The 23,247-nt window shown below is 37.3% G+C and overlaps 2 protein-coding genes across 5 annotated transcripts in view; one reads left to right on the plus strand and one right to left on the minus strand.

Annotated features, from left to right (window-relative positions):
- The window catches only part of LOC136253307 (mucolipin-3-like), a 52,115-nt gene that overhangs the window by 12,722 nt on the left and 16,146 nt on the right, over positions 1 to 23,247 (plus strand). The window contains exons 5-6 of the mRNA XM_066045949.1: positions 12,141 to 12,423; positions 16,412 to 16,561. Of these exons, the coding sequence (XP_065902021.1) occupies positions 12,141 to 12,423; positions 16,412 to 16,561 (433 nt within the window). The remainder of the gene's footprint in view (positions 1 to 12,140; positions 12,424 to 16,411; positions 16,562 to 23,247) is intronic.
- On the minus strand, positions 676 to 3,141 carry LOC136253311 (uncharacterized). 4 transcript variants are annotated; one of them, XM_066045959.1, is made up of 8 exons: positions 2,461 to 3,141; positions 2,311 to 2,409; positions 2,020 to 2,124; positions 1,712 to 1,767; positions 1,623 to 1,651; positions 1,440 to 1,572; positions 929 to 993; positions 676 to 869 (listed from the first exon to the last, which is right to left on the minus strand). In XM_066045959.1, the coding sequence occupies exons 3-8, from the start codon at positions 2,024 to 2,026 to the stop codon at positions 794 to 796; spliced, it is 366 nt and encodes a 121-aa protein (XP_065902031.1). In that variant the 5' UTR covers positions 2,027 to 2,124; positions 2,311 to 2,409; positions 2,461 to 3,141; the 3' UTR covers positions 676 to 793. The 4 variants fall into 4 exon arrangements, with proteins under 4 accessions (XP_065902031.1, XP_065902033.1, XP_065902030.1 ...); XM_066045961.1 differs by having other exon boundaries at positions 1,533 to 1,572; positions 2,247 to 2,409; positions 2,461 to 3,136; XM_066045958.1 differs by having other exon boundaries at positions 677 to 869; positions 2,247 to 2,409; positions 2,461 to 3,136.

Below are 23,247 nucleotides of genomic sequence, written 5' to 3' on the forward strand. Positions count from 1 at the left end.
AAATCTTTAGGAGTCGTCATAGTTTTCTTGCGACCTCACTAAAATAAAAAAGTAACCATCGCAAAATAAAAAATAGGCATATTTCACTTTATTTCTCTACCTTATGTTACAACTACCGTCACGTTATACCAGTCAACATAGTCGTGTTTGTATAGTCCATCTAGCACTGACATTATCCAATCCTGGTTTGCCTATACACGTATTTTCTTCAATCAAACCTCTAATCCCTACAATAACTTTTAAAGACACGATGTGGACACAAACTCTAATGCCTGATAAACAAGTTGTGACAGCGTGCTGAACCGTAAGTTCCCTAGGAATGGCGTTTTAAGCAGAAATCTTTTAAATTCCATTTAGTACCACACCCCATGCGAGCGTTTATAAATCGCCAGTTGTCTTATGGTTTGAAGAACAAAATCACTAGCGAAGGTGCTTTAGCATACTCTTCAATTCTCTATTTATTAATAGATTAACCACAAAGGCCGGTAAGGTGAATACAAAAGGTAACAAGCCTTTAGGGGTTACCACCTCTATGTAGTGTGTACCATGTAGCTTGTGTTGTGGCTTTCATTAAGTATTATGCACACGCAAATAGTGCAACAAAATTTTGTAATGGATTGCTCGAATGTGGTTGGTGGTGTTGTGGCTCGAATGTGTTTCGTGGTTTGCCAGTGACCATGTATGAGTTGGGGTTGTTCCACACAACTTACACAATATTCAAATTTCATGATGGCCACGATAATTTCTTGCCATATGGTAAACATACAACAATGTGTAACAACGTTAATTAACATCACATCAAGACTTGACTAAAAATAGTTCCAACAATAGTGATGATTTCTTGTATGTCAGCATGACGATACTGAGACCTGTAAAAGAATAAGCAGGCACTGAAGTTAACCTTAAATTAAACACTCATGCAACTGACCTGGAACATCGGTCGCAACACCAAAAACACTTGTTTCGATATCTGATGACACAATCCAGCAGGCACTGAATTAAAAGAGAATGTACAAAAAATCAATATGCCTGGCTGTGTCAATAATAGCATGGATAATCAAAATAAACAAAAATTATATCCCAGGCTAAGTGAATGAATGACATAACTGTTGGGTAAGCATGTTAAACCAGAACATTAGGACATTAGTCAAACCAGAACATTAGGACATTAGTCAAACAAAAGTATGCTATCACAACTTGGTCATAATACAATGTTTGTACCACTGGACTTCACACTGGTTGCCCAAAAATTGTGCCATTCCGGGACAACAGCATAATATTATGAAACAAATAGTTACTACAACACAGAAGGCTTACTGTTGCACTGTCTACACTGATATACCATAATTTTAAAAACATAACAAGTGGGGATTAAATACAATACACTTAACATCTGGGTACTAGGAAAAAATCACTAACATCACAACATGTAAACTGACCTGGAAATTAACACCCTTGATGCCATTACAGTCTACACTGGATACTTGTTTGAACCCATCAACACTATGCCTGATACATCTGAGTAGACTGACCTGCAAATTCACATCACTAGTATACAGTGATAATTGATAACTACAAAAACAATAATTGCAATAATACAATTCTTCTGTACGTCAACTGACCTGAAATTCATGACACTCAATACCAAGACCTGTAAAAGAATGAGCAGGCACTGAAGTCAACCTTAAATTAAACACACATGCAAACTGACCTGGAACATCGGTCGCAACACCAAAGACATCTTCTGATGAAACAATCCAGCAGGCACTGAATTAAAAAGAGAATGTGCAAAAAATCAATATGCCAGGCTGTACCAATAAAGGATGAATAATCAAAATGAACTAAAAAAATATATCACATATGCAGGTTAAGTGAGTAACATAACTGTTGGGTAAGCAAGTAAACCAGAACATTTGGTCATTAGTCAAACAAAGTACGCTATCACAAACTGGTCACTGATAATTGATAACTACAACAAGAACAATTGCAATAATACAATTCCTCTGAACGTTAACTGACCTGACATTCATGACACCTGTATCTTTGTTCCTGCATGGTCTTAACTTACATACGTACCATGATCACATTCAACTGCTAGTGGATAAACCGGTATGACCAGATGGCCTGCAAAAACCAACAAGCAGGCGTTAAATACAATACACCTAAAGCCTGGAATATGAAAAATATTATATAAGCACTATTCCACACTGATATAATAATGAATTATAGGATGTTGTGGAACTTGCCTAAACATGTAAACTTGAACATGAGGACAACTGCATAATCTGGACACTTGGAATTGTCCAATACCTGATGAACCGCAAGTAGGTACTAATGACATTCACTTCAACATTTTATCCCAGCTGGGTGAATCTCTTGTAACTGAGTAAAAAGGTGTTTATTTTCCACCTGCAACCAAAGTTCTACATTTCCGTGGTTGGGTGTACATAAACGGCTGACCTGGAAAATCAGTATGCCATAGGGATATGGAAATGGTTCCTTTCCTTCTGTTGTGACATTACTTACAGCTGACTGGTAAATGATCATCGATGTCCCCATGGACCCCGACAATGAGTATACCAATAACTTCACAAGTTGGAATGAATTTCTTTTCAACATGTGGTGGAATGAATTTCCTTTCAACATCTGGTGGACAGGTCCAAAAACCCTATCGCACAAACACGGTGAATCAGTGTGTGGCGATGTGACACGTTGCACAAACTTCACTCCTCGTTTCGTTAGCATCAAGACCGGCATATGTCATAGAATACCTCAGTATTCTTGACTCTTACTTTTTCAAGCGTTGCTCAAGCGATGTAGTTTCTCACGAGGGGCTCGAGTTTCTCAGTAGAGACGAGCCGATTAAAGTACGCCTCACCATCCAGTTACATTCTTAAAGCATTCAATTTAAAACCACGTATCACGAGTGTCCGCTTAAGGTAATTAGGGACTTTCCATGAGATTTCCCCTAAATAGATCACGTGTTAGTTGTCAATCTGGTGGTATACATGGTTCAACAATGCGGTAAGTGTACTTTATTATAGTATAAGCTGTCAATGAATAATCGTTTGTGCACTGCTAAACTAAGTTATTTTTGTGTGATAAGCATGCTTGAGGAAGGGTCTGGGGGACGAGACTAATATTTTGACAGCAGTTGATGATGGCCAGGCAAAGAACTGCAAGAAGAACTACTATGATAGTATGCTGGATAGTAGGGAAAAATTCCCACCCCTATAGCTCTGCCTAGGGGCATTAACTAGCATTATCTACAGCTACTGTATGCTGCTGATATGTACATTCAGGCCAAGAATAAAGGTGAAAGTGGTAGTAAGGCTCAATCCTATTATTCTGCCTAACCCTATTATTCTGCCTAACAGGCAAGGGAGTCTGAGACTGTGGGGGCATGCTCCCTCAGGAAAGTATAAGTACTACAACTATTTTATTTTAATTGCTTCATCAAGTATAAAAATTTCAGTCAAAAGGTGATGATTGAGCTCTGGTCTTATGCACTGGTTGGAGTGGTTGTATCGATACTGCACTGTGACATCCTTGAGGGGTTAGTGCTGGCATTGTCCATGGCAATGCTATTTCATCTCCCCGAGTCTTGATGATTGAGTCCTCCATTCCTTTCTCTGCTGCTCCAATCCTGAAGTTGTGACCACAGTCAAAAGGTGACGATCGAGGCTCTGGTCTTGCATCTATACTGTACTGCAACACCCTTGAGGGGTTAGTACCGGCATTGTCCATCGCAATACTGTTCCATCTCCCATATACAAGTCTTGATGGTTGAGTCCTCTATTCCTTTCTCTGCTGCTCTAATCCTGAAGTTGTGACCAAAATATTAAAAAATGGTTATAACATGATAAATGATTATGATGATAACAATTACAAATGTATTTATAGTTGTGTAGCAACTGTGAACTAATTAGGCACTTGCAAGTTTAATTAGGTGTCTGAAGCATTTAACATGCACAGATATGAGATATATTCATCACGTGCAGGCAGTAAAGATAAATTTACTCTAATAGAACAGTCATACTACACCGTAAATTCATACTTCCAAATTTATGGTGTTATGAAACAATCATTATTATGTATGGATTTTACTGACTCTCCAAGATAATATTCTGCATTAATGTTAATTGCTCATTTCCAAAAAAAAAACCTTTCACTGACAAAAATGAGTGATATCCACCCCAAAAACACCTTCGCTGTAAAAAAGGCGCGCCCAAGAAACTACAAGTACCTGGAACCCAATGTAAAAAACAAAAAGAAAAAGCAGCTTAGCTGAAGTGAAAAGTAACTGGTAACTTAAAGAGCTGATATCTGAAGCGGCCAAGAATACAATTACTAAAGTTTAATCCATGCAAGAACACCTTGGCTATAAAACAGGTGTATACATGAAAGTAACTGGCAACTGAAATGGCTGATATCTGAAGCGGCCAAGAATGAATGGTCATATACAACTAATTCAAAAATTTAACACTTAACCTTTATAATTCAGCTGTATTCTATATTCACTCTTGCTGCATCGTAAAGTAATTTCTTTTAACTCTAATTGGCTGGTAATTTGGCCGCCTTTTTTGCTCTATTATACTGACTATTAAAAAAGGCGGCCAAATTACCAGCCAATTAGAGTTAAAAGAAATTACTTTACGATGCAGCAAGAGTGAATATAGAACACAGCTGAATTATAAAGGTTCAGTGTTAAATTTTTGAATTAGTTGTATATGACCATTCATTCTTGGCCGCTTCAGATATCAGCCATTTCAGTTGCCAGTTACTTTCATGTATACACCTGTTTTATAGCCAAGGTGTTCTTGCATGGATTAAACTTTAGTAATTGTATTCTTGGCCGCTTCAGATATCAGCTCTTTAAGTTACCAGTTACTTTTCACTTCAGCTAAGCTGTTTTTTCTTTTTGTTTTTTACATTGGGTTCCAGGTACTTGTAGTTTCTTGGGCGCGCCTTTTTTACAGCGAAGGTGTTTTTGGGGTGGATTATAACTTACATACATCAATAGCAAAGTATATGCATGTTTCTTATGTTAGCAATGCACGATGAAGTTCAACACAATTAAAGTCATGGGCAGTTACAATTTAATAGTGTCTCCCTGTTTAAATAACAAATAAAAGTAATGAATAAAAGTACCCTTAGAAATGTAATGATTTCTAGCAGGTAAGCTGTTTACTGTTTACTTATGTAATAAGATTTATTCTCACATTGAACTGTCTCAGAAGTGTGGACTTGTTTTCTGGACCGTGTTCTTCCACAGCAGTTTGTGCCATGATTTTGAATTTAGTAATAATTCGTATTTACATGTGATATCACAACATCATGATTATTTGGTAACACATATCAACATCACGATGTTCAGAGACAATCACGATTAATTTCACAATCGATATAATTTCCCAGCCCTAAACAAGACCCCAGTTAATAAGAAACGAAGAGTGTCACTTTTGTCTTGGATTGATTGGCTGGTAATGATTACTCACCAATGAACAAAAAACCATTGAGTTTAAAATGAAGCCACCAGAAGCGTATCAGGATGGACAATCATGAGGTGTCAGAGAATATCCCTGAAGGGCTATCAAGGAAAGCTCATGGAGATGATCGCTTTGATTTTAATGTACCAAGTGAGCAGTTAAGCAAGCATATGGAAGGCAAAATACCACCTAATTCAGCGAAATCTACCACCTTGGATGTGAATAACTTTGAATAGGCATTCCAGCCCGATTTTTAAATTTTGGTAAATAATTTTTTATATGCTCAATAGATAGAGTATTGATTACCAATCTCAGAAATATATAGTTTATTAGGTTAGAATTAGCTACTTTCACATGCACCGTGCTTTAAAGCTGAAAAAGGTATACTTTCTTCTTCTGGGCTCCCCATACATTTTAAAGGTAAAATGACACAATTGAATTACGAAGCCATCTAGCAACCTGGACTGTCTTGAAATGGCAGTTGCTTCTAGCTGCAAGTTTATACATGTAATGAGAGTAACTTCAGAGTTTATTGAATCTCAGCAATCTTTGTATGTTACAGTGCACCAAGCCATTAACCTCCAAAACGAACCAATTTTTTGTAAAATTCATAGCTCACTAACTACTACTGCCATTTACCTGAAATTTTAAACAGAAATTGGTTTACTCATACTCTTTACAAAAATTGAATTTTATGGTTATACAAGTACATCCTCTAAAGTAGTGAACTCCATCTTTGTTAGATGTAAATTAAAATTAAAATGCATTAAGTCGGTCAATCTATATGGTACCTCATGCATACTTCATATTTTGGTTTTATTTCAGGTAAAGAATAAAGTTACATAGCAGTTTGTACAAATGTACATCTTCATGCCCGTTAAAGCCATATTTGTGTTATTTTAAAAAACACATCAACTCCTACATACACCATGATATCTCAACTAAACTTATTACATAAGTTACTGATGTTATGCGTAATAGAATTACATAGAGTTATTTAGTTCAAGTGTAGCATAATGTAATGGCAGGCCCATTTGGCTGCATCAGATACTACAATACGTTTTTTAAAGTTTCAAAGTATTCCTCATACTCATACATTACAAGGCATCAAAATGATATAAAACTCACTTAGATGTATACACACGCACAATAAAACTAAGATTTCCATGATGATCAGCATATGGACAAATCCCAAAATGAGTTTTATCACCATTGGAGCTCGGATGACAGAGCAATCCTAAGTTAAATGCACATTGTTATTTTGTTCCAGAGTTCTATTGGGGAATATATGGAGATTTTTAAAATTAAATATTGGAATGCTTACTTTGAAGTATGGCAAAGAGAGAAATCCTGAAGATATATTGTCGCAGAGTATCTTTATGAATGAAGACAAAAAATTAATGTTATTTGCGAATGGCTTTGTAAATTTATAACAGAAGCAAGAAAATATAATGGCAAAGAATATACACCTGGTAGGCCTGTGCTGATTATGCCAGCATAACTTGGGGCATAGTGAGTAGCCAAAAGCATTGAGTATAATGCCAGCATAATAAGCACAATGTTTGTGCATTGGTTATCGGAGAAGCTGAAACTCCACCTATTTTGCATGATGCAAAACGGGATAGTATGCAAACATGGTAAAAATTTGATTTACAGCTACATTGTCATTCGTTAAAGATCACATATACTCTAATAGAACAGTCACCGCATTTTGAAATATCCTAATAGAACATTCACAGATGCATTAGATGCTCTACTAGAGCAGTCAAGACACAATTTTATATGAGCATATTTGGAGCATAGTGGGACACAACTAGAGAACATAATAGGGGAAATTGTGGAGCATTGCTCAAAACAATAATAGACAATTTCAAAAGCCTAACATCCAGCAGTTTACACGTAATCCCTTCTGGATTGGAGTGACATAATATCTGTGACCACTTTACTCCTTTAACTTGTTTCAAGATTCCCACTACAAGCTCCTTAAGAAGGTTTGTGATTCAGTTTTTAAACGATTACATAAAAAGTCATTGTAACTGAGATCAAGCAGACACCAGTACTTTCACCACAATTATGAAGAGGATCTATTGTAGGAAAGAACAATAAATCTGGATACACCTAAGGGTCTGTTATGAGTAATTTTCTATTGCAATGGTAAATTTTTTTGTTTACAAGGTGGACAAGAGCAAAGAGATCTAAAGTTATCTCGAGAAACTACATTGTAGTGTTGTTGATGGAAAGGAATTGGGCTGTTATGTATGTTGTGAGCATGGCTCTAAGAATCGACCAGGTAACTTTACACCACTTAACCTTGAAAACAAGATTGTTAGGCAGTACAAGAATGTTAAGAATCCTGGCAAATGTCATGTAAAATACTTGACAAGTATTTAAGTTTGATACCAGCAGAAGCAAGTAAAAGAGATGCTTTCTATTTGACTCCACTACACAACAAATCAGAAGATCCATCAATGCCATGGTATTCCACATTACCTATCAGTAGAAACCGGTATGGTGCCATGCTGAAGGAAATGTGCTAAGAAGCTGGAGTGTTAGGTAAATATACTGAAGCAATCATAGACTTAGAGCTGGAGGAGCTACCACAATGTACCAGGTAGGAGTGCCCGAGAAATTATTCAAAGAACGAACTGGGCACAGATCAGTTGATGGATTACATCGTTATGAGCAAATCCCAGAAGCCCAACTGGTTGATATATCCAGTGTTGAGCTAACAATGAAGCTTCTGCAACATCAATTCTTTTGACAGTTCAAGAAAAAGGTACTGTTGCTGTACACGAAAGCCATTGTACCCTTGATCAAGGTTCAAGCAAACCTGTACCAACCATTATACTAAAAGGATGCACATTTTCTAGATGTTCACTCGCATTTTCTGATCCAGCATCTAATGTCAACAATGATTCTGTTGTTGCTGAAGTTCTTGATGGAATAAATATCAACAATATATTTAAGGATTAATGCTAAGGCATTTTGGCTTATGCTGACTTATTTAGGTATTGATATTTTCTGCTGCGCTGTTGTATAATGTACTTTTGCATTTTAGGTCTTGGCAAAAATTTTAATGACGAAAATTCATGTGAATTTGTGGTGCCTCCTCCTAATACAAATTCACACAAATTGTTGTTATTAAAATTTTTTCCATTTCCCTATACCATCACAGCTATTTCTTGGCCACCAATTTGGATTTCACATCTTTGGATTTTTGGGGCCGCACCCTTTTTTTATAGCTGGGCTGTTTTGGATTAGGTATCACTTTTTTTTAAATTTGTATATCTACAAACAAGATGTAAAGCAGTAGTAGAGTTTAACATATAATGAACTTATCTCAACAGGCCAACAGAATGTAACTATCCAACTTGTTGCAATATTGGACAGATAATCCTTGTTACAAATTACTATGTAACTAGTTATGTTACTGTGGTTACTTTAATCTACAGCATAACTTAGTTACAGAAGTTGCTGAACTCTACTATATCACTTGTTTGTAACTGAATTCTCTTCCGGGTGACTAGCTTTTAGCTAAACTTTATACAAGGTGATTTGTTTGTAGCTGAACACTACACAAGGTGATTTGTTAGTAGCTGGACTCTCTACTGGGTGACTTGTTTGTAGCTGAACTCTCTACTGGCTAGCTTGTTTGTAGCTGAACCCTCTAAAGGTAACTTGTTTGTAGCTGAACACTCCACTCGGTGACTTTTGTAAATGATACAGATGATTTGTTTGTAGCTGAACTTTCTAGAGGGTGACCTGTTTGTAGCTGAATTCTCTACTGGGTAACATGTTTGTAGCTGAACTCTCTACAGGTGACTTGTTTGTAGCTGAATTCTGTACTGTATGACTTGTTTGTAGCTGAACTCTCTACAGGTAACATATTTCTAGCTAAATTCTCTATAATACAAGATGCATGTGCTGAACTCTCTTACAGGGTGGCTTAGTTGTAATTGAACTCTCCACAGGGTGATTGGTTTTTAGCTAAACGTTCTACAGCGTTACTTTTTGTGGCTGAATTCTCTACTGGATGACTTGTTTGTAGCTGAACTTTCTATTGATCATAATGAACTGTTTACAGGGCGATTTGTTTGTAGTTAAACTCTTTACTGGGTGACTTGTTTGTCTATGTAGATATCTAGTATGTAACTGAACTCTCATGGGTTAGATGAACTCCTGATAGTGTGACTTGTTTGTAGTTGAACTCTCCATCCAGTTTATCTACAGTGCATCTAGTTGCTGGTAGCTATGAAGTCCTGTGCTTTTTTTCTTCAACAACAAAAACAGCATCAAATGAATAAAAACCATCATTATTGTAATAATAGAACACAATGAATTAACTATATGCAAGTAAGTTGAACTACATACAAACTGAATGCTCTAATAGGGTGACTGTCGCTCACTTGCTACACATAGTTGGATCTCACATTTTAACTCAGTGGTGTTTACTCCAATTCTTCTATACTACTCTATGGACTTTCTATGATGATTACTCCATCTACATACTGGTCATCAGCTCACTCTTCTAAGCGGTTTACCTGGTAGGTGAGAAACTAATATTTTTATTCACGAAACTCGATTGCATATTAATTGTGACACAGGTTGGATTTTGTGTCATATCTCCATGGTCTTTATCTCGATTCCTTTCAAACCACAAAAGGTCCTCCTACGATGGTTACTCGATCTACATAGCAATTGTCAACTTATTCCTCCAAGGGATTTACTCTGTGGGTGTGACAGAAATTTGACCTTATTTTATGCAAACGATCAGTCATAACTCTGTGAATATTCTTCCAATTCCTACCATATTTGATATTGAGATCAACTTTAATGAGCCCGTTTCGTGTGCAAAATTTCAGTTTGATTGGAGCATGCATATGGAAGATTTTGCAAAGTGAGCGAAGAAAGTTAAAGAAAAAATGAAGAAACTAAAATGAAATTTTGGCCGCCTGTATCGCAGAAATGGCGTGGGAGATTTTCTTCAAATTTGGTGTGTAGACTCTCATTCCTGGCGGGCACTTCTGTGGTAAATTTGGTTCCAATTGGATAAGGGATTACAGAGCTACATATGTGTGAAAATCACGTTTTCATTCTTCCTGTCAATATACTCATGGTGTGATGCGCCGGCTTGTTGGGCCACCCGACACACTACCATGTGTCTTGATATATATATATATATATATAGTGTGCACACAGTACAATAGTACTGTACAAAGGTTTGGGCATGGCCCATGAAAAAGCATCACCCAAAAACCAGCCTCAACGTTCCTTGATGATGATGAAGCAGTATTGGTTATATAAAACTAAGACCAATAAGGCCTTCAGATCAACCTGAAAAGTTTTCAATAAGTTTCTATGAATTATTTAAAAATATATTAAATGAAATTTTCTGGTGACTGACTGACTGACCGAGACGCTGACTGATGCCTTCAGACAAGCATAACTCGATAACAGCTAAGGCTATGGGCTTGATTTTTTCACTGTTTGATGTCACTTTAGCCAGACACGTGCCTTTTGGCTAGGGATGTGCCAATTTTGCCAGCAAATTTTTTGGAAAAATATGTTGGTAAAAGCAAAGAGCAAAATGCTAGGAAAATAGGTGGAAAATTGGAAAAATGGGCACCAAGGAATGGCAACTTAGCATATTTTGTATGAAAAAGATTGATATACTCTAATAGAACAGTCACACATAGTATAGGACAACATATTATGCTCATAGCAAATGGTGACTAAAGATACGAAATATTCTAATAGAGCAGTCACACATGTTTGTAAGCTTGAGATACTACGATTAACTTTTACTGATGCTCAGCAAAATAGAAAAATTTCAAGCAAAATATTGAGCAAAATAGGTAAAAAATAAAAGAATTGCTGGAAAGAAAAATAGGTTGGAAAAAAAGCAAAATAGGCTCATCCCTACTTTTGGCATATGACAGTATGTACATTGCATACTTCATGGAATTACCAGTGTCCTCCTTTGTGTCCCATTCATCTTTGCTGACAGCGAAGGGTGTTGATTTGGTAGTAGCGCGTGATGGCTTCCCTTCGTAATGGAAATTGTCTGTATTTTTCATAGTGGCTACTTTGATTGCAGAGGTGCTTTTTGAACAATTCTTTATTTGTAATGCTGTGTAATGGGTTAAATGTAGCCGACAATGAAGCTTCACTTTTCAGACGATAATTAAAAGCTGGGGTGCATGGCACCATTTCTTTCTTTTGATGCAGTATGCGTGATTTCATCAGTCATAATAATTTTATTTTGCAATAAAAGTTAGCAAACAAGTATACAAAAAATTTTGGAATTTTCAACTAGAGAAGGAACCATAGCACATTGATAAAAGTACTGAAACAAGCTGGAGTAGTGCACAATATTAAATCACAGTAAAACAATAAGAAGTGTTATATCCCTACTGTACATTTCCATTATGGTATCTTGAGCACAGTAGAGATATAATACTTATTGTTTTACTGTGATTTAATATCGTGCACTACTCTTGTTTCAGTACTTTTTATTGATGTGCTATGGTCCCTACTCTAGTTGAAAATTCCTTGTACTTATATATATGTACTGTACCTATTATTATGCATATGCAGAATGCTTGTATATAAATAAATGTAAGTCTGTATATTATTATTTGTACATTTTAGAATTAAAGAGATAACATTCAGCTTTGTCCTTGATGCATTTTATCAGATAGAGACGGTGGAACATGACAATGCAATACAAGCTGTTCATCATGTAGATGTTATCATTAGTAATGACTTCCTCAGCAGTCACATGAAAGTTGGCGTGAAATTAGACTCTGAATTAAAAAGAAGTTGTGATAGATACAGGAGAGGCACTACTCTGGATATTTTTGTCCTGATATTCTCAACAATCAATTTCATTCTTTACATTATCAGTGCAATAAACTTAATAAAATTATTAAAAGTATGTGTTTGTGTGTGTGTTTGTGTGTGTTTGTGTGTGTGTGTGTGTGTGTGTGCGCGTGTGTGTGCGTGGCTGCATTGCTAAGTGGCTGGTGTGGTAATTGAAACATTCCAGGTTCAATGCCTGGTTATGCCAAGTTGCTGTTGTTGTTGATTCCTTGAACAAGACTCTTTACTCACATTGCTCCAGTCTAGACAGTTGTATAATGGAGACCTGGTGGTCTGTTGTCATCTGGGGAAGTAGCATACCCAATGGGAACATCAATGTAGGCACCTGGTGTTAACTGGGTAAACAAATACCCATTATGGCAATTGAACTTTTCTTGTTTAATGGCATCGGAGTCATTGTGGAGGTTTGGGTTCTGCGGCCTCTCTTTGAGAGACCTGGACAGTTCTCCTGTGGATTGCTAGTCTTGCCCCAAGTGAAATATTCCTGCACAAGATTCGAGTGCTGAGTGATGCAAGGGTATCCCAGTGCTGGTTCGCTTGGTGGAAATAGCTGTGTTTCACATGACTGCTGGAGGATTTGCTTAGTGTTTGTGTGTGTGCGTGCGTGCGTGCGTACGTGCGTACATGCGTGCGTGCGTGCGTGTATATCTGTGTGTAGTGTGTGTTTGTATTTGTGTGGGTGTAGAATGGATGTGTGTGCACACACATGTTATTTATCTGTAAATACTATCAGCAAGCTTGTATGTAGAGTATTCATGGGTAGTAAGTATAGAAAAGTCAAACTAATAATGAAATGTTTTAAGTCTCTGTCAGCCAGTAAAGCCACTAGTGGAGCCACACATACAAACATGCAATGGCAGAATGTGAAATGAAGACTAGTAGTACATATTAGTTCATAGTTGTATAGTTCACATTGCAACATCTGGTTAGGAAGTATTTTTCTCCAATGGAAATGGATAACCCTGAAATTGAAAGCTCCACATCATTTCCAACAATTATCACTTGTATGACGAATGATTTATGTGCATCATACAGTACAGTAGTACTGTACATTAGAGTTTGGGCTAATCTGGTCAAAAATATCACCCTAAAAGCAGCCTCACAATACTGCCTTGGCAGTATTGGTTAGGTATAACCAAGCTTAAAGTGCTTCAGTACAACCTGAAACACTTCCAAAATAGTTGCTACAAATTTATTTTGTTGAATTTTCTACAGACTGACTGACTGACTGATACACTGACTGACCAACTGACTAATGCCTTCATACAAACACAAACTCAGTAATGGCTAAGGCTACGGGCTTTATTCTTTCACTGTTTGACATCTCTTTGTCCAGAGACATGCCTTTTGGCATACTGCAGTATGTACAATGCACGCATCATGGACTTACCTAAGTTACCTTTATCCTCCTTTGTATCCCATTTCTTTGCTCAAAGTGTCGATTTGTGGTAGCTAGCGCAATGGCTTCCCTACAGGAATTGTCTGTGTTTTCCGTAACAGCTGCCTAGGTGTTTCTCCTATTGTTCATCATTTGTAGTGCTTTGAAATGGGCTGAACATAGCTGAAAGTGAAGAGTAATGGCCACTTATCAGTCAGTAATAGCTGGGACAATAATTGGCTTGCATTCAGATGAAAACATTAACTCTAGCATTCTGATTTCTTTTGATGCGGTATGCGTGAGTTTACCAGTCATAATAATGTTACAAAAAAAATTAAACAAACAAAAAATTAGGAATTTTAAGTTTAATTAGCTATAGGGATCATAGAAAAAAAGCAAGGAAACAAGGGAGGTTGCCTACACCTGCAGATATACTAGTGAAAATTTAATCCCCACTTCAGTTTATAACCATGACTGAATTACGGATTCAATGTTCATTACTATATTTAATGTAGTTTGCTCACCTCTAACATACTTGTCACCAATCTTTCTCCCACACAGGTGTTACTGATTGGTTTATCCACCACAGTCATCTAATGGTGGCGGGGTTGGTAGTTGTACAAGGACTCTGTCTGCCATGGGAAAACCTAACCAAAATTGTAGGCTGGGACTTAAATTGGGAACTTATATGTATATTAATTAGATGGGTTGGTGAATACTTTTGAATGGCAAAGGGGGAATTTTCAGACTTTTGACATAGCTTGGGTGTATCAGGCATCACTTAGTATACAGGGAGGCAGACCATATTAGAGTTCTCGCACTATCACATCTGACTAGTCAGAATGGAGATGCTGAATCATGGGCAGGCACACACCTGCCACCTTGTATTCAGCCATGCCTATACTCACACTTAACTCTGACACAGGATACTGTTTAGGCATACAGGGAAGTATTAGCACTGACAGACTCCTGCCAGACTGAATTAAGACTGGTAAATTTTGTTTTTGGTAGGGTATACCTCTGACGGTGGATACTTTTGCTGGCACATAGAGGGTAGCTTTAACACTGACAGGCTCCTGCCAGACTGTACATAACACTGGTAGTACTGCTTCTGTGACTTTGGATAGTATTAGCACTAACAAGCTATTGCCAAAATTCACATCGTGCTATTATTATCCACTTATGTGAATATTTCTGACTCACATGACACCTGCAGTGAATAGAAACTACACATGATGATAGAGTTAAAGTATGCATTCCTATGTAACCTACAGTGAATCAAAATAATGGATAAAACAAATTCTTATGGAGTTAATTAGCTAAAAGTATTATATAGTGTTTTTTTTTTAATTTTTAAAATTTTTTTATGTGACCCCATTGCTATTACAGCTGCATGCACATGTCTACAGTTACTCATTCATGAGCTGTGGTTATAGCTTGTTGAACACACTAGGTAACGCCAACCAGTCCTCCCATTTTGTGCTCTTCTTACTGCACACATTGGGTTACTCAAAGCCTTGACTGGGTGTCGATTCCTCAGGCAATGTAATTGACTTGCTTGTTTCTGCAATAACAAACTATACATATAATACACAACCACATGTATAAAAAACACATCAGATATAAGCATGCGATCATGATTTTGTAAACTGGTGGCCCATTTGGTGACAGAGTAACCCTTATACAATCCAATGGGATGGGAGGGAGGGAGGGATTCGTCCTTTTGTTCTCTTTGTCTGTGGCATGATGGCTCACCCTTACCAACTAACAAGTCATGCTGTTCACACTAGGAGGCACGTGTTGAACACTGTGCATGTGTAAACTACAGTTAATGCTCACTAACATTTCTAACTAATGCCTGCATAATTAATAGCTCCTATAGTAACTTGGTTTAATTGTACATGTAAACCTCATTTGTAGGCGTAGGTGACCTCCCTTGTTTCCCAACTTTTTTCTAAGATCTCTTAAAAATTCCTAATTTTTCCTTTTACGTACTTATACTCTATAAGAGTATATTTGATGGTTCTATTTGAGTATATCAATCTTTCATTTCAAAGAAGGCTCATGTCCTCTCTTTAGATCCTTCTCTGCATGTAGAGCAAATGTAAGTAAGTTTCATATCATGCACTATAATATACACACTGCCAGACTAAACAGTCTGTTCAATTCCTACTGTTAATACCATACCTGTTTCACTGCCCATACAAAAGTCTCAATAGTAGCAGTGAAATTTATCCCGTATTTCACTGACAGCAGTGAAAAAATTATAATTGTAATTTCATTGGCTAGAATTTATGTTAACAATGTAGCGCCAATTAGTGTCGAAGCGTGTTTAGTACATAGTGACAAATTGCGTACATGGCAAAGCTAATGTACAGCATGCGTACATGCAGCGAGTATGGTATTAACTGGGAATAGCATGGGTAGCAGTGAAATTTGGGATAAATACCACTCTTGTTGTATTGGAAATGGTAAATTTCACTCGGCTTCGCTTCGTGAAATTTATCCCCATTTCCAATACAACACTCGTGATATTTATCCCAAATTTCACTGCTACCCATGCTATTACTAGTACAAATTCAGAAATCTAAAATATAAAAGTACAGCTTTTCTTAATGTCTATGTACTTTGTATATAATTGCAAAATGTTTCCATTTTATAGGATGTGAAGTTACATTTCTTGGCTTATCACAAGAAGCAACTGAGTTGGCGAGATGTTAGTGCACTATGCAACACTTGGTACTTGTTGACTGTGTTTGCTTGTTTCCTTTTGGTGGTATCAATAATACTTAAGATCAGCAGTGATTACAAAGTAAGTGGTAATATATTTAATAATTATAATTATGGTAGTTGTTGGTGATTGTCACACGGTAGTGTGTCGTGCGGCCCAAGAAGCCGGCGCGCCACACCCGTGAGTATATTGACAGGAAGAACGAAAACGTCATTTTCACACTTTTGTATCTCAGTGATCACTTATCCGATTGGAACCAAATTTGCTACACAGTTGCCCACCAGCCAGGGGAGTCTACATTCCAAATTTGAAGGAAATCGCTCCAGCCATTTCCGAGATACGAGCTGCCAAAGTTTCGTTTTTTTTTTCTTCTTCGTCTTTTCGCACACTTGCAAAAATTGCTATAACAAGCAAACGCGCACTCCGATCGCCCTGAAATTTGGCACACAGAAAGAAAATCCAATGGCGAATCCTAGCATCAAATTTGGTGCAAATCCGATGAATGGTTCAGGAGTTATGACCGATTATTCGCGTAAAACAAGCTCGATTTTGTTATCACACCTACAGGGTAAACCGCTTCATGGAATGAGTTGAAAATTGCTATGTAGATGGAGTAACCATCGTAGGAGTGCCTTTTGGTGGTTTGAAAGGAATCGAGATAAAGACCACGGAGATATGACACAAAATCCAACCTGTGTCACAATTACGCGATCGATTTTTAGGAATAAAAAAGTATTAGTTTTCACGCCTACTAGGCAAACCGCTTAGAGCAATGAGCTGAAAATCGGTGTATAGCTGGAATAGTCTTCATAGAAAGTCCTTGCAGTAGTACAGAAAAATCGGATTACAAACCACTGAGTTATGATTCTAAAGCCAACTCTGTGTAGCAAATGCGAGATCGAGATACTCTAATAGAACAGTCACCCTAATAGAGCATTCGGCTAATTTATTTACTCCATTATAGAATTTTATTACATCACAAGTTATTCTGTAGGGAGTTCAGCTGCAAACAGTTAATCTTATAGACAGTTTGTGGAGAGTTAAGCAAATATATCACTATAGAGATTCAGAACATTACAAGTCACACTGAAGAAAGTTCAGCTATAAACAAGTCATGCACCCTGTAGAGAATCCAGCTACAATTAAGTCACTCTCTAGATAATTCAGCTACACACAAGTCACTGTGGAGAGAGTTCAGCTACAAACAAATTACCCTGTAGAGAGATCAGCTACAATAAAACACTTTGCAGAGTGTTCAGCTACAACAAATCAACCTTTAGAGCGATCAGCAATGAACAAATCAACACAAATCTACCTGTAGAGAGATAAGCTACACACAAATCAACTTGTAGAGAGATCAGCTATAAAAAAATCATCCTGTAGAGACATCAGCTAGAAACTAGACACAATGTAAGGAGTTCAGCTACAAGCAATCACCCTGTAGAGAGTTCAGCTAAAACAAATCAACCTGCAGAGAGATCAGCTACAAACAAATCACCTTATAGAGAGTTCAGCTGCAAACAAATTACCCTGTAGAGAGATCAGCTAGAAACTAGACGCAACGTAAGGAGTTCAGCTGCAAGCAAATCACCCTGTAGAGAGTTCAGCTAAAACAAATCAACCTGCAGAGAGATCAGCTACACACAAATCAACTTGTAGAGAGATCAGCTACAAACAAATCGCCCTGTAGAGAGATCAGCTAGAAACTAGACACAATATAAGGAGTTCAGCTACAAGCAAATCACCCTGTAGTCAGCGACAAACAAACCAACCTGTAGAGCGATCAGCTAGAAACAAATCACCCTGAAGAGAGGTCAGCTACAAAAAATCACCCTGTAGAGATATCAGCTAGAAACAAATCACCCTGAAGAGAGGTCAGCTACAAAAAATCATCTTGTAGACAGATCAACTACAAACAAAACACTTTGCAGAGAGTTCAGCTACAAACAAATCAACCTTTAGAGCGATAGCAACAAACAAATCAACCTGTAGAGAGATCATCTAGAAACAAATCAACCTGCAGAGAGATCAGCTACAAACAAATCAGCTTGTAGAGAGATCAGTTACACACAAATCAACCTGTAGAGAGATAATACACACAAATCAACCTGTAGAGAGATAAGCTAGAAACAAATCACCCTGTAGAGAATTCAGCTAAAACAAATCAATCTGCAGAGAGATCAGCTACAAACAAATCACCTTATAGATAGTTCAGCTACAAACAAATTACCTTGTAGAGATATCGGCTACAAACAAATCACCCTGCAGAGAGATCAGCTACACACAAATCAACTTGTATAGAGATCAGCTACAAACAAATCACCCTGTAGAGAGATCAGCTACAAACTAGACACAATGTAAGGAGTTCAGCTACAAGCAAATTACCCTGTAGAGAGTTTATCTACAAACAAATCAACCTGTAGAGCAATCAGCTAGAAACAAATTACCCTGAAGAGAGGTCAGCTACAAACAAAACACTTTGCAGAGAGTTCAGCTACAAACAAATCAACTTTTAGAGTGATCAGCAACAAACAAATCAACTTGTAGAGAGATCAGCTACAAACAAATCAACCTGCAGAGAGATCAGCTAGAAACAAACCAGCTTGTAGAGAGACCAGTTACACACAAATCAACCTGTAGAGAGATAAGCTAGAAACAAATCACCCTGCAGACAGTTCAGTTACAAGCAAAACACCCTGTAGAGAGTTCAGCAACAAAGAAACCACCATGTAGAGAGTTCATCTGCAAACAAATCACCTTATGGAGAGTTCAGCTACAAACAAATTACCCTGTAGAGAGATCGGCTACAAACAAATCACCCTGTAGAGAGATCAGCTAGAAACTAGACACAATGTAAGGAGTTCAGCTACAAGTAAATCAGCCTGTAGAGAGTTCAGCTAAAACAAATCAACCTGCAGAGAGATCAGCTACAAACAAATCACCTTATAGACAGTTCAGCTACAAACAAATTACCCTGTAGAGAGATCGGCTACACTCAAATCAACTTGTAAAGAGATTAGCTACAAACAAATCACCCTGTAGAGAGATCAGCTACACTCAAATCAACTTGTAGAGAGATTAGCTACAAACAAATCACCCTGTAGAGAGATCAGCTAGAAACTAGACACAATGTAAGCAGTTCAGCTACAAGCAAATCACCCTTTAGTGAGTTCAGCTACTAAAAAATCAACCTGCTGTGAGATCACCTACAAAAAAGCACCTTGTACAGAGTTCAGCTACAAACAAATTACCCTGTAGAGAGATCGGCTACAAACAAATCAACCTGTAGAAAGATCAGCTACACACAAATCAACTTGTAGAGAGATCAGCTACAAACAAATCACCCTGTAGAGAGATCAGCTAGAAACTAGACACAATGTAAGGAGTTCAGCTACAAGTAAATCACCCTGTAGAGAGTTCAGCTAAAACAAATCAACCTGCAGAGAGATCAGCTACAAACAAATCACCTAATAGACAGTTCAGCTACAAACAAATTACACTGTAGAGAGATCAGCTACAAATAAATCAACCTGCAGAGAGATCAGCTACACACAAATCAACTTGTAGAGAGATCAGCTACAAACAAATCACCCTGTAGAGAGATCAGCTAGAAACTAGATGCAAGGAGTTCAGCTACAAGCAAATCGCCCTTTAGTGAGTTCAGCTACAAACAAATCAACCTGCAGTGAGATCACCCACAAAAACGCACCTTGTACAGAGTTCAGTTACAAACAAATTACCCTGTAGAGAGATCAGGTAAAAGAATTCACCTTGTAGAGAGTTCAGCAACAAAGAAACCACCATGTAGAAAGGTCAGCTGCAAACAAATCACCCGGTAGAAAGATCAGCTAGAAGAAGTCACCTTGTAAAGAGTTCAGCTACAAAGAAACCATCATGTACAGAGTTCAGCTACAAAGAAACCACCATGTAGAGTGTTTAGCTGCAAAAAATCACCTGTAGAGAGTTCAGCTAGAAACAAATAACCCTGTAGAGAGATCAGCTAGAAGAGGTCATCTTGTAGAGAGTTCAGCTACAAAGAAACCACCACATAAAGAGTTCAGCTGCAAAATAAATCACTTGTAGAGAGTTCAGCTACAAATAAATCCCCCTGTAGAGGGATCAGCTAGAAGAAGTCACCTTGTAGAGAGTTCAGCTACAAAGAAACCATTATGTAGAGAGTTCAGTTACAAACAAATCACCCTGTAGAGAGATCAGATAGAAGAAGTTACTTTGTAGATAGTTCGGCTACAAACAATTCACCCTGTAGAAAGATCAGCTAGAAGAAGTCACCTTGTAGAGTGTTCAGTTACAAAGAAACCATCATGTAGAGAGTTCAGCTGCAAACAAATCACTCTGTAGAGAGTTCAGCTACAAAAAAACCGCCATGTAGAGAGTTCAGCCTCAAACAAACCACCTTGTAGACAATTCAACTACAACAAATCACCCTGTAGAGAAGAAGTTACCTTGTAGAGAGTTCAGCTACAAAGAAACCATCATGTAGGGAGTTCAGCTACAAAGAAACCACCATGTAGAGAGTTTAGTTGCAAACAAATCACCTGTAGAGAGTTCAGCTAGAAACAAATCACCCCGTAGAGAGATCAGCTGGACGAAGTCACCTTGTAGAGAGTTCAGCTACAAAGAAACCATCATGTAGAGAGTTCAGCTGCAAACAAATCACCCTGTAGAGAGTTCAGCTACAAAAAAAATCACCCTGTAGAGAGTTCAGCTAGATGAAGTCACCTTATAGAGAGTTCAGCTACAAAGAAACCATCATGGAGAGAGTTCAGCTATATACAAAGAAACCACCATGTAGAGAGTTTAGCTGGAAACAAATCACCCTGTAGAGAGACCAGCTAGATGAGGTCACCTTGTAGAGAGTTCAGCTACAAAGAAACCATCCTGTATATAGTTCAGCTACATTTCAAGTCACCCAGTAGAGAGATCAGCTGCAAAAAAATATCCTGTGGGGAATAATGGGCATGTAATAAATATATGTATATAATTTGTATAATTACTAATAAAATCAAAAATAATTGAAGTATTACAAATCTTCTTTAAGTTCTTTTCTTCTTCCTGTGGTAAAGAAAAATCTAATCAAAAACAGCCAAGCTGTAAGAAAAGGTGCGGCCCCCAAAAAGGCCATGGTGAAAAAAGATGTGAAATCCAAGGTGGCGGCCAAGAAATGGCTGTGATGGTAGGTTAATGGTTACATTTTAATAACGACAATTCAGGTGAATTTTGTGCCACTTGGTCTTGGCATCAAATTCACCTGAATTGTCGTTATTAAAATTTTTACCATTAACCTACCATCACAGCCATTTCTTGGCCGCCACCTTGGATTTCACATCTTTTTTCACCATGGCCTTTTTGGGGGCCGCACCTTTTCTTACAGCTTGGCTGTTTTTGATTAGATATGTATATACACTGTACAAGCTAGCCAAAGGGCCACAGGTGAAGAATCTCTCCATAAGGAGGTAGGCAATTAAATTGGCGTCTCTGTAATCCAAATTACCTCTATAATATCACAAACTTTTTCTAAGTGAACCTACCCAATCTGACACTTTATAAACTAATCTGCTGACAATTGTTTGAGTTCATCAGTATGATTTATGTCACATTCCACAGTAATTTACCTGTACGTTTGGGATGCGTGTACATGCTATTATGTAACTGGATCTGCAAAAACCTGACACAATAGTGCATTTTTCAATTTTTGTTTATTAAATATTTATAATCTACTTAGCTGAATGCATGTTCTAGCAAAGTTTCAGCCTGATATAGTAATAACTCTGGGATTTACTGCCCTACATACGTAGTAGCAACAACAGAAAATCAATTTGTACAGCAAATAAATAACAAGCACTTGCTAAAACAGTTGTAATTTACAAGCAAAATTATGTACAGAGTTGCAATTCGCGCCATCATGTTTGCCATGAATAGGAAATTCAATTACTTGGTAAGTTTTTTTTGTATCACTTTTCTTCAATACATGCAAAGGTGAATTATCAGCAAGTGTTTCTGAGGTTGCCACATTGCCATCATTTAAAAATTTTTACCTGAATTTTTGATTTTTTGTTGTGTTACAGTTTTTAAATTATTTTGTTTGCCTTTGTGTTGTATGTAATTATAGCTAGTTGGTAATTTTGCAATATAAGTACAGTAGTTAATAGTTTGTGTATATTTGTATGTATGTGATGAGCTCCACTGAAAATCAGTTTTACTGAGTGGATTCCCTGTGTAAATATTACAATTACGATTACAATGACAAGAAAGATCAATTGTGTACTGTCGCTTTGACATAATGTAAATAAACATAAATACCCATACCTTGCATGCCATTGGGTCTACTGCAATGAAACAAAGACTTTTGAAGTACTCTTGAGTAGGTGAATAAGATGATATCTTGTTAGTCCCTTTCTTCACTAAGAAAAAGGCGCTCAAAAAATTATGGATTTTAAAAATAATCCAACAAGTGAATGTATTACAATATAATACTCTCAATAGTACCGTGATGTATTATTTTGAAATACATCAAATGATCAGCCAATAGAATTAGTATTACACTTGTTTGTTAAGGTCCATTGACAAAAACCTGTAATACTAATTTGATTGGCTAAAATAATGTGGTGTGTTTCTATTAGAAGTAAATGTCCGACTTGACAACTATAGTGATAGCAACAATATGGTTGCTTATTTGTCTCACACTATTTTACTCCTTCCTGTTTACAATGCTCGCATTATCAATCCCGAATACCACAGCCATCCGT

The sequence above is a fragment of the Dysidea avara genome, chromosome 4 (genome assembly GCF_963678975.1).
Source record: "Dysidea avara chromosome 4, odDysAvar1.4, whole genome shotgun sequence".
Lineage (NCBI taxonomy): Eukaryota > Metazoa > Porifera > Demospongiae > Dictyoceratida > Dysideidae > Dysidea > Dysidea avara.